The 14,789-nt window shown below is 42.2% G+C and overlaps 1 protein-coding gene across 13 annotated transcripts in view; it reads left to right on the top strand.

Moving 5' to 3' along the window:
• The window catches only part of baz2b (bromodomain adjacent to zinc finger domain 2B), a 233,331-nt gene that overhangs the window by 189,511 nt on the left and 29,031 nt on the right, over positions 1-14,789 (top strand). For all 13 annotated transcript variants that reach the window (XR_004412578.1, XM_033024116.1, XM_033024114.1 and 10 more), the window contains 3 exons: positions 519-581; positions 2,255-2,399; positions 6,996-7,672. Coding sequence is in view for 12 of the 13 variants with exons in the window: in XM_033024116.1 (XP_032880007.1) it covers positions 519-581; positions 2,255-2,399; positions 6,996-7,672 (885 nt within the window). In the remaining variant the exon portion in view is untranslated. The remainder of the gene's footprint in view (positions 1-518; positions 582-2,254; positions 2,400-6,995; positions 7,673-14,789) is intronic.

Here is a 14,789-nt window from a genome sequence, read left to right as displayed (position 1 = left end):
AAATTTCAGTGCATAAGGCCCATGCCATATCTGTCTTGTTTCTGTAACGCTGTGTGCTTTATCAAAATCGGTTGGCAATCAACCGTACCATAACATCACAATCGTAAACCTAATGATGAAAGGCTTAGAATGACAAATATTAATATTTGGTATTTGTAGGCCAATTAGTTTGATGTGATAATTGATATGGGAAGGCATTGGACATGCTGCATGTTACATTGTAATAAGAAAAGAAAAAGTGGAATGATTTGAAACCCTTTTCTGAAAAAGAAAGCATCCCTTCTGTTTTAATGTATCATTTTATTTTCTCCTTTTTACTGAGATTTCTATCAATAATTGTGGCGCAGACATTGATAAATAATGATATTTGATGCTCCTGTGATCTCACTTATAAATGTGTTGTGGAAAATTTTAAAAATTGTCTTTTTTAGAATTAGAGTTGAATTTGTTCATGATTTTGTACATTTCTCAGATGTTGACGCTTAGTACGTTATATTTAGAGTTATTTTTTTTTCTAGGATGATGGGGAACAGTTGACTAGTGTGGAGGAATTGGAGAAACAAATTGAAAAACTGAGCAAGGTAGAAATATTTTTGCATCCATAATGCAGTTTGGTTCTATTAGCACTTAATATTCTTTTATGTTTATTTTCCTTGTATTCGTACATTGGGGGGATTAATTGCCTTGAGCTCTGTTTTCCATTCTATATCGAACATTTCACAGAAAAAGGAAGAAGCAACATAAAATCTAGCATCCTGTTAGCTTGTTACTAAATAAATTACTGATTGGTCATGAATTCATTCAAAATATATTAAATTTTGCACGTTGCAATATAGAACGAAAATCCGCTCCATGTATCTTCAGTTGCTCTTTCCAATGTAGTTTTCTGGTGATGCATTTTGCATGATACATTTAAATAGCCCGTATCTGAATGTATGCTAAAAACAAACATTCATTCTACATTTTTGACATTATAAATATACATGTTCACATTAAAAATGTTTTCATTACACAAATGGGCTATAATGCGATTGATGAAGTAAACCATTATTGTCCTGAAAAGCAAGAAAAGCAAGGCAGTGTGGCTTAATGAGTACTGTCCAGTGGCAGGTGTTGATTGGCAATGGCTATGCTGTTGAAAATCAAGAGCAGATGTTTAGTTTCTTGTTGGAGATGGTTTTTTGCCCAGGATCAGTGTGGAATGAATTTTACTCACATGTGATATTCAGATCAGGTTGCATGCTGACAGGGCAGCTTTGTTTTCGGTTGCTGGCAAAATAACTTGAACATCTCCCTACTGATCCTATGAGGGAAGGAAGCTCATTGTTGAAAGCTGAAGTTGGTTGGGCCCAGAACATTGCTCTGGACTACTCCTACATTGATGTCCAGGGACTGAATTGAATAACCTCTACATTAACTACCACAAACTTTTCTTGATTCCCACTTGCTTCAATTTTACCAGGGCTCCCTAATGCCACACTCGGGTTAGTTGCTGTCATGGCATGGCACCACATCATTGGAATTCAACTCTGATTCTGTACCTGGGCCAAAGCTGTGATGAAGCCTGGAACCAAATGATCTTGGTGAAATCCAAGATGAGCATAATTGAGCTGAGTGGCATAAACTATGGAAGTAGCAATTGTATGTTTACTCTCAACGTACACATTGCTGCAATCTTACTGAAGCTGCAGTCTCTTTCCTCTCCCACCAACAACCCCACATCTGCAAGCTTGGTTGTTTCGGCTTCAGTTTCTCTGGCACCTGTGCATCATCTCTTTCCTATTTGTCACGAGCAATCACTTATTTACCTGCCTTAAGCCCACAGCTTGATCACCGTTTCTTACACACCGTTGCATGTAAACTTCTCTCCTATTGTGTGATAATTCTTGAAACTCAACCCTTTGGTCAGAATTTTAGTCACCATTCCCAAGACCGGCCCCTGCCATTGTTTTCTTTTTTTTTTCCTGCCTTTATCTCACCTATTGAAACTCTGTTGTGCTGAAGCTTCCATAGAAATTCAAATTATGAATTCTGATGTCAATGAGTGGATTCTAAAGACCAACTAATCAAGAGAATATATTTTACATTTAATTTGAAGTAGTTTGTGGATATAATTTTGTACTAATAAGAATTCTGCAAATGATCTAGTCCCGTTGTAACAGTTCTGTATAATGTGAAATATCGCATGTTTGTTATTTTTAAAATGTATTTGTAAAGATGGAACTCATTGACGGCAGATATTTTATTTGAATAGCAACAAAGCCAGTACCGTAAGAAGTTGTTTGAGGCCTCCCATTCGTTGCGCGCCATGACATTTGGACAGGATCGCTACAAACGACGCTACTGGGTACTTCCCCATTGTGGTGGTGTATTTGTTGAAGGCATGGAAAGCGCAGAAGGTAAAGTTATAAAAAGTTTCTTATTTTCACTGCGTAACCGTGGGTTTTGAATTGAATCCTTTATTTGTCATTCAGACCTTTCGGTCTGAACAAAATGTCGTTGCCTGCAGCCATACATGTAGTAATAAACAACACACAATAAACACAAATTAATATCCACTACAGTGAGTTCACCAAGCACCTCCTCACTGTGATGGAGGCAAAAGTCTTTGGGTTGCTGTCTCTTCCCTCCTCTTCTCCCTCTGCGCTGAGGCGATACCCCACCGGGCGATGGTAAGTCAGTCCCACGGTTCAAGCTCCGCGGCCCGGGGGTGGTCGAAGCTGCCGCCCTCCAGTCCAGCGGACGCAGTTGTTGCCACGGGAGCTCCGGAAAACAGACACCAGCCTGTGACCTGCGAGCTCCCGACGATGTCGTCCACTGGCCCGCGGCCGAGCCCCGGATTCAGGTCGCCGACGCCTCAGCCACCGGAGCACCGCCTCAGCCCCGCACCGGGCCACCCACACGGGAGCGCCTTCCAGCCAGGAGCCGGGCCGCCCACATGGGAGCGCCTTCCAGCCCCGCACCGGGCCGCCCACACGGGAGCGTCTCAGCCCCGCACCGGGCCGCCCACTCGGGAGCACCTTCCAGCCGGGAGCCGGGCCGCCCACACGGGAGCGTCTCAGCCCCGCGCCGTCCACCCTCACCGGAGCGCCGAGTCGTGCCGCTGCCCGAACGCCGCCGCAGCTCGAAGACGGCCAGCCTCGCGTTGGTAAGTTGGTCGCAGGTTGGAGGCCGCCAGCTCCGCCATCAGGCCTCAGCTCAGACGGGGGAAGAGAAGGGGGATACGACAAGAAAGTCGCATTCCCCCGAAGGGAGAGACAGAAAGCCCTGTTTCACCCCCCCCACACATAACACAACCTAACAACCAAAAGTTTAACTGAACAAGACAAAAAAAACAACACAAAATAGTAAAAACAGACAGACTGCAGGCGAGCCGCAGCCGTTTCACAGCGCCGCAACTTCCGGTTCTCAGGTTCACTTGCACCTCCTTCAACCTCATCTACTGTATCCGCTGTTCCAGGTGTGGACTCCTATATATCGGCGAGACCCAGCCTAGACTCGGCAATCTTTTCGCTGAACACCTTTACTTAATCCGCCTAGGCCTACACGATCTGCTGGTTGCTAAACTAACTACCGCTCCCGTTCCCATACTGACCTTTCTGTCCTGGTCTGCCTCCATTGTCAGTGAGGCGAAACGCAAATTGGAGCAACAGAACCTCATGTTTCGCTTGGGCAACTTACAGCTCAGCAGTATGAATGTTGATTTCTCTAACTTCAAGTAACCCTTGCTTTCCCTCTCTCTCCATCCCTCCCCCACCCTAATTCTCTGATTTTGTTTCATTGTCCGCCTGCTTCATTTTGCAGTTTGGATGCCTCGTAGTCACCTTCCCCTTAGCCAACAATGAACCTTTCTACATTTCTTTGATCATCGTCTGCTTTGACCTGTCATTTTCACACCCTTCCCTTCCATATCTCTCGTTTCCCTCTTCCCTGACTCTTCATCTGAAGAAGGGTCTCGATCCAAAACATCACACAGTCCTTCTCTCCAGAGATGCTGCTTGTCCCGCTGAGTTATTCCAGCATTTTGTGTCTATCTTCTCTCTTAAAAGTAATTTATTGTTGCTGTGTCTGCACTTGTAAATGCACTTATTACAATCAATCTAAGATGATAAATTAAGGAAACCTCAGTAACTTCCTTTCCAAATTTCCAGGCCTTGCATTTCAGGAAGGACATTAGTTAACTAGGCTTTAGTTGTTGTAGCTGAAGGGAAATATTGACAAAAAACAAGAATAAATTGTATTCCTTTTGTCAGAACTAGTCCACTGGGACCTGCATATGATACGTTAGTTTGTAATCTTGTGCAAGAAGTGGCAACATCTTACCATCATATTTGAAATACAGGTCAAAATATGCATTGGTTTTATTCTATTTTCTAAAAGCTTTACTAAAATCATAATTGCCTTGCATTCATTTAACTCTTGCAAACAGATATGAATTGTCACTTCTTCATCCAAACCTTAATGTGCAGGTATAGAAAATGCTGAGGAATTCTTTCTTTTATTAAGGTGATACGTGTTCATACTTCCAAATTGTATTGTAAATTGGACTTTATTCTTATTACACAATCTATGCCAAGTTGTTGGTGACAGTCTTGTGTAATAAAAGATGTATTTGTGTTGTGGTGTCAGCATGTTTTGATACATATTCTTTGTTGAGATACTGGGTGCAAGGTTCGTATCCACAGCTCCCAGTTATCAAGTGTCAATACAGATTTGATGCCACAACACCCATTTAGGAATTCAGTGCACCAATTAATGCTTTTTAAAAAAAAACTACACACAGTTGAATAACATGCAACAGGAAAATCATGTCCACTAGAATTATTTAAAGAAAGGGATTCTCAATAACAAGAGGAAACCCACACGTTCACAGGAAGAGTATGCAATTTCCAGACATGCAGCTCCCAAGATCAGGATCCAACCCAGGTCTTTGGCTATGTGAGGCAGCAGCTCTACCACCAAAGTCACTGTGCCTCCCTAGATCCTGGTCTTCTGTATATTGGGAATTAAAGAACATCAGTTTAAACAGAACTACAAAAAATCCTGAAAGGCAACATATCTTTCCACACAAAAATGTTTGATAGACAAGACATTAAGGCATTTTGGATTTATCATTAAATTTTCATTTCTATTTTATTGTTCACTAACAGAAAAAAACCATATGACTTTTATCATTTTTAAGTCTGTGGTTTTGAAATTAGTTCAAGTTGCTTGCAAATTGTAAACATATGGATAACTGATAAAAAAAGATTTTTTCCTATCTTTTGTTGTAATGCAATATTCTCACTAGATTTTGAACCAACCATTATCCAATAAATTAACAATCGATTTCTGTAGATAGTCCCTTTTGGTTGGAGGTGAGAGGGGAGAAATTTAATAGGAACCTTAACAAAATTTTCACTGGTGGGTATATGGAACGAGCTGCCAGAGGAGGTAGTTGAGACAGGTACTATAGCAACATTTAAAAGACACAAAGTGCTGGAGTAACTCAGTGGGTCCATCAGCATCTCTAGAGAACGTGAATAGCTGATATTTTCAGTCGGGACCCTCCTTCAGACCACTTGTCTGTATCACCCAGGTTCCACAATTAGCTCTTTTTACATTCCCTACCTTCAAATTATACAATACAATACACTAATACTTTATTAGCCAAGTATGTTTTGCAACATACGAGGAATTTCATTTGCCAAGTCAGTCATACAAATAAAAAGCAACAGAACACACAAAATACATTTTAACATAAACATCCACCACAGTGACTCCTCCACATTCCTCACTGTGATGGAAGGCGAAAAAAAAGTTCAATCTCCTCCCTTCTTTGTTCTCCCGCGGTGGGGGGCCACGAGCCTTCCATTGTCGGGACGATCTTACCCCTGTAGCTGGCGGCGTTCGGGCCATCCACGTCGGGGCGATCACTCCTGCATCGGGGGGGTGGGATCTCAGCCGAGCGATCGGACCCGGGTTGGGGTTTGTCGAACCTTCTGCGACGTTGGATTCCCGACATCCACGGTCTCTCCCGAGACTGCGAGCTCTCGATGGTAAAGTCCGCAGGCCACGGTTGGAGCGATCCCAGGCAAGAGATCGGCTCCGATGGTAGGTCCACGCCCTGCGGTGGGGCTCAAAGTCAGTCCCGAGGAGGCCTCAACCGGAGAGATGACCCGGAAACCAATCTCATCTCCGGCTGGGAAAGAGATAGAAAAAAAAAAGTTTCCCCCGACCCCCTCCCCTCCCCCTCACAAAATAAACCAGAGAACATTAAAGCAAACTTTCAAAACAATCTAAAATAACAAAAAAAGACATAAAAACAGACAGACTGTTGGCAAGGCTGCCAATCATACGGCACCCCTGGTGGTATATGATGGTATATGTCGTTTGGTTCAATAGTTTTTATGTATTTGGTAGGGTGCAGAGCCAGGATGAAATACAGTTGTTAGCCTGTCTTATTCTGGCCTGTGGCAATCACGTGAATTTACAGGAAAAAACAACATCACAAGCAATGTGAGGAACTAAACCACATTTTGATTAAGTGTTTACATTTTAATAACAGGATTATTCTCCAGATACTTGAAGAATCTTAGGCTATCAGAGAAGTTGCTATTGCCTGTTTGATATTACACTTCCCAATCTTACCGTGATCTCATTGACTATCATAATTGGTCACCTGCAACTAGATGCAGATGGCTCCAACACGGTGCTCCAATAAAGTATGCAACTGAACTCTCCCTGACTTTATGGTCAAAAATGATATTCAGTCTAAATGACTACATTTTGCTACATTTCATGACAATGTTACTGTTAGTTTATATTTATGCATCATTCGTTTATCACAATCCTTCAGTTTGTTTCTTGAAAATGTAAGTTGGAAATAATATGTCCATTCTAAAGAAAAACTGGATATCAAAGGACAATGTTGTTTCAAACAGAACTGAGCTATTTTACTACATTTAAATAGTTAATGTATCTATGTTGAATTTTAAGTACAACTTTTTTTTCAGGTTCTGAGGAGATGATAAAAGAGAGAGAAAAATTGAAAAATGCTGACAGTTTGCAGATTAAAGAAGAGCCACCGGAGCCACCTGAAGAGAAATTAAGCCGCTCTTGTTCAGCAACTAACTGTGATGATTTATGCAAAAATGATTCAAAAGAGAGAAGTAGCACGAACTTGTTCTTACAAAAGCCAGGTTCTTTTTCTAAACTGAGTAAGCTGTTGGAGGTAGCAAAAATGCCTCCCGAATCGGATTTTGTGACTCAGAAACAAAATGTGAACCAAATAAATGCAACACCAACGTCATCTCCGAGTCATTGTGTCTCACAGAACTCCATCTCAAATTCCCAGCTTACTATTCGATCCAGCAACGTGGAAAAGATAGACTCATGCGCAAACTTATTTAACCCACTGATAGCTGGCACAGGGAAACTCTACAACTCTCCTTTACTCCAAAATGACCAGTTGCTGAAAGTACTTACAGAGAAAGGTGGACAGTGGTTCAGTCTCTTACCAAGAATGCCTTGTGATGAATCTTCCATCACCTGCTCAAATATGCCTCCAACCTCCTTGCAACAAATGGCACAATCGCAACTTAATTCCCAGTCTTCGTCCTCATCTCTTTTGGATTTGGGATCTCTCCAGAATCCACTGGGACTCAATCCATTTGCATTATCAGCACTACAGGTGTGTATTTTATCTTTATTTATATAGTTAGTATCTTAAATTGATTAATTACATAATCAAAATCTTGTTTTTCCAATGTCAGTTATTTCTCCTTCAGAGTTGAGGATTTTGTTGTTCTTAAAATGCACGGGTATTGTCCATTTTTCTTGCTCTGTGCCCCTAAATGTAATAGAAACATAGAAACATAGAAAATAGGTGCAGGAGTAGGCCATTCGGCCCTTCGAGCCTGCACCGCCATTCAATATGATCATGGCTGATCATCCAACTCGGTATCCTGTACCTAATGTATGATTTTTGGTGAGATCCTCTGTTTTGGAAATTATCAATATTCTCTGTTAGATGAACTGGGAAATGTTCATACAAAATAAATTTGCTTGTGACCATTAGCATTAGCATTTGAAATAGTATCACCCGTCACTAATATTCTCCTCTATGTGTGTTGGATAACATTGAAGTAAGTGGAGCCAAATGTTTTGTTCAAAGCAGTTATTGCCCAAACCTCGCCAACTCATTTAGTTCTATAGGCAATGCACAGATTTCTTTCTTTTGTTTCTGGCAAAGTAATTCAAATCTAGTCCCTGTACTTCCCTGATTTTTTACCATTTTCTGAAGTTCATCATTTAGAAATAAAAGGAAATTCATGTTAATTTAGTTTATTAATATATCACCATGCTCCATCACTAGGCTAATAATTACAGAGCATCATAGCATGAAATAGTAATTTTGCATATTATATGTGCTGCATTTCTAAAAAACGTCATGAATTATTCCAAGAAAGATGCATCTTAATCATAAAAAAATGACTGTTAAAATGTTACACATTTAAAAAAATATATAGAAAAAGTTACATGGGATTATTACTTAGCAGTATGCAGGTTAAAAACCATAGATGCTGGAAATCTAAATGAAAGCCGTATTAAGCAGCTCAGATTACAAAAATGGAGCGAGAAACATTTCCCCTACTTTTTTTATAACGGCTGTTCCTTAAAGCGAGCAACACTCTGCAGTTGAAAGCTATTCCCTCAACTACAATATTCTTTTATTCATTGCCTCCCAAATCTGTATATTTCACACAATTCCATAGTGGAAGCATTCTGTCCATTGGGTTCCTACATGCTACAACATTGGAATATTCCTAATTTTAAAACAAGGAATCCTTTCTCACTGTGACTAAAATAAATTTTGGGATATTCACAACCGTGTCTATGATGATTCCCTTTCAAGTGCATCCATTAATTTAATTTCATTTGCAAATGCTGTCATATGTTACTATAAATGCCATTCATATATATTTACTTAGCCAATACTTCATTCCTTCATGAAGTCAACCAAAACTATATTTTTATGCTTCTTGTCTTTCAGTTCTTTCAACAGACAAAATAAAATGAGCATATAAATTAACGTAATTGGATCTTTAGCTCACATGTTAGTGATTGTTGGTATTTTGTACCAATTGCTCATTATTTTCCCTGTCCTCAGATTGCTATGTTGATTCCTGATGCCTCTACAATTCCAACATTAAATTCTTGTTCATGTGTTTGATTCCTATTAAGGACTGCACTGTCATGGAGGTTTACAGCACAGAAACAGGCCTTCGGCCTACTGTTGGCATACTGGGCTAATCCCATTTACCTGTATTTGGCCCATTGCCTGCTAAAAACATTTGTTTCCATACATCTGTCCAAATATTTTTATTAAGTCGTTGTTATGACCACTTCTTTAGCTTACTCTGGCAGTTCAATCCAGATACAGACTTCCCTCTGAGTGAAAATATTGTTCCTGAGATCCCTCTTAAATCTTTCTCCTCTCAACTTAAGCCTATGCCCTCTAGCTTTTGAATCCTCTACCTTGGGGGGGGGGGGGGGAAAGACATAAGTTCACTTTATCCATGTCCCTCATGATTTTGTATACCGCAACAAGATCGCCTCCTCAGCCTCCTGTGCTTTATAGAAAAAGGTCACAAACTCTGTCAATAACTTAAGTCATCAAATCCAAGTAATATCCTGTTGAATCTCTTCTGCATTCTTTCCAATTTGAACATTCATTTTATAACAGGTGGCACAGTGATGAAGCTGGTAGAGTTGCTGCCTCACAGCACCATTGATCCTACCTTCTGGTGCTATGTGTGTGGAGTCTGCAAGTTCTCCCTGAGACTGTGTGGGTTTCCTCCGGGTCCATGAGTTTCCCCCCACATCCCAAAGATGTGTGGGTTTGTACATTAATTGGCCTCTGTAAAAAGCCTCTAGTGTTCAGGGAGTGTATAGAACTAACGTGTGAATGGGCGATTGATGGTTGACGTGCACTCGTTAGGCCAAAGGGCATGTTTCCATGCTGTATCTCTAAACTAAACTGGTTTTGGGAATTAGCAATCTGAATGACTGGCAAAATTACAAAAGATCAGGAGAGTGTGAATTGGGATTAAAGGTTAAAGTTATTTAGACTAGCAGGAGATGAAATATGTACAACAATGTACGGGAAGAAGCTAACATACATGCAGATTGTATTTATAAGTGACAAAAAACTAATTCAGACAAATAAGATTGCCATTTATGCAATGGAAAATTAATGGGATAGAGGTTCACTGAGATCTAGGATACATGCTCCCAAATTATTAAAAAGTGGAATTGTACCTTAAAGGAGCCATGATATGTGGGGGAAAGAAATAGAATTTGGTAGCAGTGAAACTGTTAAACATTTTTGGACATGTGTTTGTAAATTCAGGTTGGACACTTGGGAATCAAACATTGAATACTGGGAATATTTTCTGAGTGGTGAAATTCTGAAAATCACTGCCAAACAATTAAGTTGAATACTATGATAATGGAAACCTAACTAAATATGGATCAAAAAACAATCTGTTGGAGAAACTCAGTGGGACGAGCAGCATGGTGGATTGGGGGCGGGGAGGGGGAAGCAATTGTTAATGTTTCAGGTTGAGACCCTGCATCAGGACTAAGAGTGGGGAGGAAAGATAGCCAGTATAAATGGAAGAAGTGGAGGGGTGAGATGGACCAAGAGATGAAAGGTGAACAAAGAAGGGATGAAGGATGATGGAGCCTGGATAGGGAGGGGTGCAATTGGGAGACGGAGACAGGTGGGTGATAACAAGATAACATTTCAACTTCTGACTTGTCCCACCACAGTCATTCCTCCTTCTCTTTGCTCCCATTGGGCAGAAGATACAGAGGTTTGAAGGCACACACCACCAGACTCAGGAACAACTTCTTCCCCTGTGAACAGTCTTCCATAACATAGGACCAGCTGATTTTCCCCCTCTGCCTCATTGTGGACATTGGAATCTGTCTATGGAACTGGTGTGCTACAATGATGAGAACAATAGACTATGGGGGTGCAGGAGTAGGCCATTCGGCCCTTCGAGCCAGCACCGCCATTCACTGTGATCATGGCTGATCATCCACAATCAGTACCCCGTTCCTGCCTTATCCCCATATGAATGTATGAATAAGTTTATTGGGCAAGTATTCACATACAAGGAATTTGCCTTGGTGCTCCATCCACAAGTGACAACATGACATACAGTGACAGTTAGGAATATCACATATAACACTAATAATAAAACATTATTGATTAAGCATGTGAATTAAATAAAATACCAGAGCAAAAGGAGGCTACAGATTTTTGGTTATTGAGTAGAGCTACTACTTGTGGAAAAAAGCTGTTATTATGTCTGGCTGCGGCAGCTATGACAGTCCGGAGTCGCCTTCCAGAGGGAAGTGATTCAAAGAGTTTGTGGCAGGGTGAGAAGGGTCAGAGATGATCTTACCCGCTCGCTTCCTGGCCCTTGTACAAGTGTACAGTTCGTCAATGGAGGGAAGGTTGCAGCCAATAACCTTCTCAGCTGATTGGACGATTCGCTGCAGCCTCTGGATGTCATGCTTGGTGGCTGAGCCAAACCAGACCTTGATGGAGAAGTTAAAGACAGATTCTACGATGGTCGTGTAGAATTGGACCATCATTGCTTTTGGCAGATTGTGCTTCCTCAGCTGCCGTAGGAAGTACACCCTCTATTGTGCCTTTTTGACTGTGGAGTTGATGGTAGCCCCCCACTTCAGGTCCTTGGGGATGATGGTTCCCAGGAACTTAAAAGACTCCACAGATGTGACTCTGGTGTTGTTGATGGTGAGTGGGGTGAGGGGAGGGGGAGCTCTCCTAAAGTCTACAATCAATTCCACTGTCTTAAGAGCAATGAGCTCTAGGTTGTTGCGATGGCACCAGGACGCCAGCTGTGTCACTTCCTGTCTGTAGGCAGATTCTTCCCCATCCTGGATCAGTCCAATCACGTGTCGTCCGCAAACTTGAGAAGTTTGACAGAAGAATCAGTGAAGGTGCAGTCATTGGTGTAGAGAGAAGGGGGGGTGAGTACGCAGCCTTGTGGTGCTCCTATGCTGAGGGTTTGCGGGTCCGAGATGTGCATTCCCAGCCTCACATGCTGCTTCCTGTCTATCAGGAAGCTGGTGATCCACCGACAGAGGTGTTCAGGCACAGTCAACTCGGAAAGTTTGGAGTGTAATAGCTCTGGCACAATGGTGTTGAATGCAGAGCTAAAATCAAGAAACAAAATCCTTGCATAGGTTCCCTGGCGGTCTAGGTGCTGGAGGATGAAGTGCAGGTCCAGGTTGACTGCGTCATCCACAGATCTATTGGCCCGATATGGAAACTGCAGAGGGTCAGAGGGTTCATGATACTTTTCAGCTTGGCCAGTACAAGCCTTTCAAGGGTCTTCATGACTACAGAGGTCAGTGCGACAGGCCTGTAGTCATTAAGACCAGTAATCCTTGCCTTTTTGGGTACAGGGACAATAGTGGAGACTTTGAAGCAGGCAGGGACAGTACAGGTTTGCAGGGACTGGTTGAAAATGTCTGTGTAGACCGGTTGTTCGTCACAGAGCTTGAGGGTAGAGGGGGAAATATTGTCTGGTCCTGGAGATTTCCGTTTTTTCTGTCTTCTGAACAGCCTCTCTATTTTATTGTTGACTAGTCCAAGTGGGACTAGTCTACTCACGCATAGCCCCCAACTCGCAGGCTCGGCTAAAGGAGAGGGAGGGGAGTAGAGAGAGAGGGCAGAGACAGAGAGAGGGCAGAGACAGAGAGAGGACAGAAAGAGAGAGAGGGCAGCGACAGAGGCAGAGAGGGGGCAGAGACAGGCAGAGAGAGGGCAGTGAGGGAGGGGGCACCACTCCATCACTCACCCATAGGTCGCAATACTCACCACTCCCTAGAGAGGGAGGGTGGGGGAAGAGAGGGAGGACCCGAGCCGAAGACCAAGGACCCGAGAGCTCAGCCGCTCCAGTATAGGGCCCGACTTGCTTGTTTTTTCTGCGTCTTTTGGGGGGGGGGGTAATGTCACTCGCAGCGCGTGGAAGAACAGCGCGCGGAGCAGACCCTTGTGACATCAGCGAAAGGCACTCGTTTTTAAATTCAACGTTTTGTCAAATTTTAAACATTTTCAGTAATGTCGAATAAAGCATGAAATTTTCAGATAAGTAGATTTTGGACTCGACAGGAAAAATGTCAACCGGAATATGTAAAAATGTTATAGTTACCGTGTAGATTTTTCGCGAAGATGTAATAACACACAAACACACACACACATCCAAGATCAGACCAAGTGGGACCCGTTGGGTCCCTGTCACACGGGAGGCGTGGTCCCCCAACACAACCCGCAGGGGGTGGGTGGTGCATGCACGGAGGGGGTGGATGCGGGGTGGGTTGTGCAGCACGGAGGGGGTGGGTGGTGGACGCAGCCACAATCTTTTTGCAGCCAGGCTGTAATTGGGTCATTCATTCATTCATTCTTACCCCTTATTCCTAAACTGTGGCTCCTGGTTTTGGACTCTCCCAACATCGAGAATATGTTTCCTGCCTCTAGCGTGTCCAAACCCTTAATAATCTTATATGTTTCAATAAGATCCCCTCTCAATCTTCTAAATTCCAGAGTATACAAGCCCAGCCACTCCATTCTATCAACATATGATAGTCTCGCCATCCAAGGAATTAACCTCTTGAATCTACGCTGCACTCCCTCAATAGCAAGAACGGTAGTCTGCACTCAGTATCTTCCCCTTTGCTCTGCCTATTGTACTTGCGTTTGACTTGATTGTATTGATGTATAATATTATCTTATCTGATTGAATAGCATACAAACCATACCTTTTTACATACTTCAGTACACATGCCAATAACATACCTAAAGCTACTCAATTCAATTACTGATGAAGTCCAATGTTTTTTAGTGTATGTGCAAACTTACTAATCATGCCTTGTACTTTCTCATCCAAATCACTAACATAGATGAAAAAAGCAGTGGGTGCAGCACTGATTCCAGAGACCTCAGTCTGAAACATTACCTTCCACCATCACCCTCTGCTTTTTAGCATTAAGATATTATGTATTAAATTAGCTAGCTCTCCCTGAAAGCGATCTATGCAGAACCTTATTCAAGGCCTTGCTGAAGTCCATATTGACTACATCTACCTTCATCAATCTTCTTGGTTACTTCTTAAAAAAAACAATCAAGTTAGTGGGACACAACCTCCCATGCAAAGTTGTGCTGTTCATCCCTAATCAACTCATGTCTTCCCAGATGTATGTACATCTTATCCCTCGGAATCCTCTCCATCCTCTCCAACTTACCTACCACAGATGTTAGGTTTATTGGTCAATAGTGTAAGATTTCTTTAGTGCAGATCTTTTTGAGTGACGGTAAATATTAGCCACACTCCAATCTTCTGGCAGCTCACTCATGGCTCATGATGTTGTATCTATCTCAGCAAGGCTTTAGTAATTTCCTCACTAGCTTTCTACAGTGTTCTTCGATAATACCTGATCACGCCCCTGCGATTTATCTACTTTAACAGAACTACCTCTACTGTAATGTGAACCAACTCAAAGACGTCCCTATTAACTTTCCGAAGTTCCCTAGACATGTCTTTCTCCACAGCAAAAACAGAGGAGTCATCAATCCCCTGCAGCTCCATACATGGATGTCCAATTTGGTCTATGAGGAGCCCTGTTCTCTCCATAGTTATTATTTTTCCCTTAATATACATAAAATCTTTTGGATTCTCCTTAATGTTAGAAAAGGAGTAGGCCTTTCA

The sequence above is a fragment of the Amblyraja radiata genome, chromosome 7 (assembly GCF_010909765.2).
Source record: "Amblyraja radiata isolate CabotCenter1 chromosome 7, sAmbRad1.1.pri, whole genome shotgun sequence".
NCBI classification, from domain to species: domain Eukaryota; kingdom Metazoa; phylum Chordata; class Chondrichthyes; order Rajiformes; family Rajidae; genus Amblyraja; species Amblyraja radiata.
Note: the sequence above shows the minus strand (reverse complement) of the source record. Positions and strands in the feature narration are given on the sequence as shown.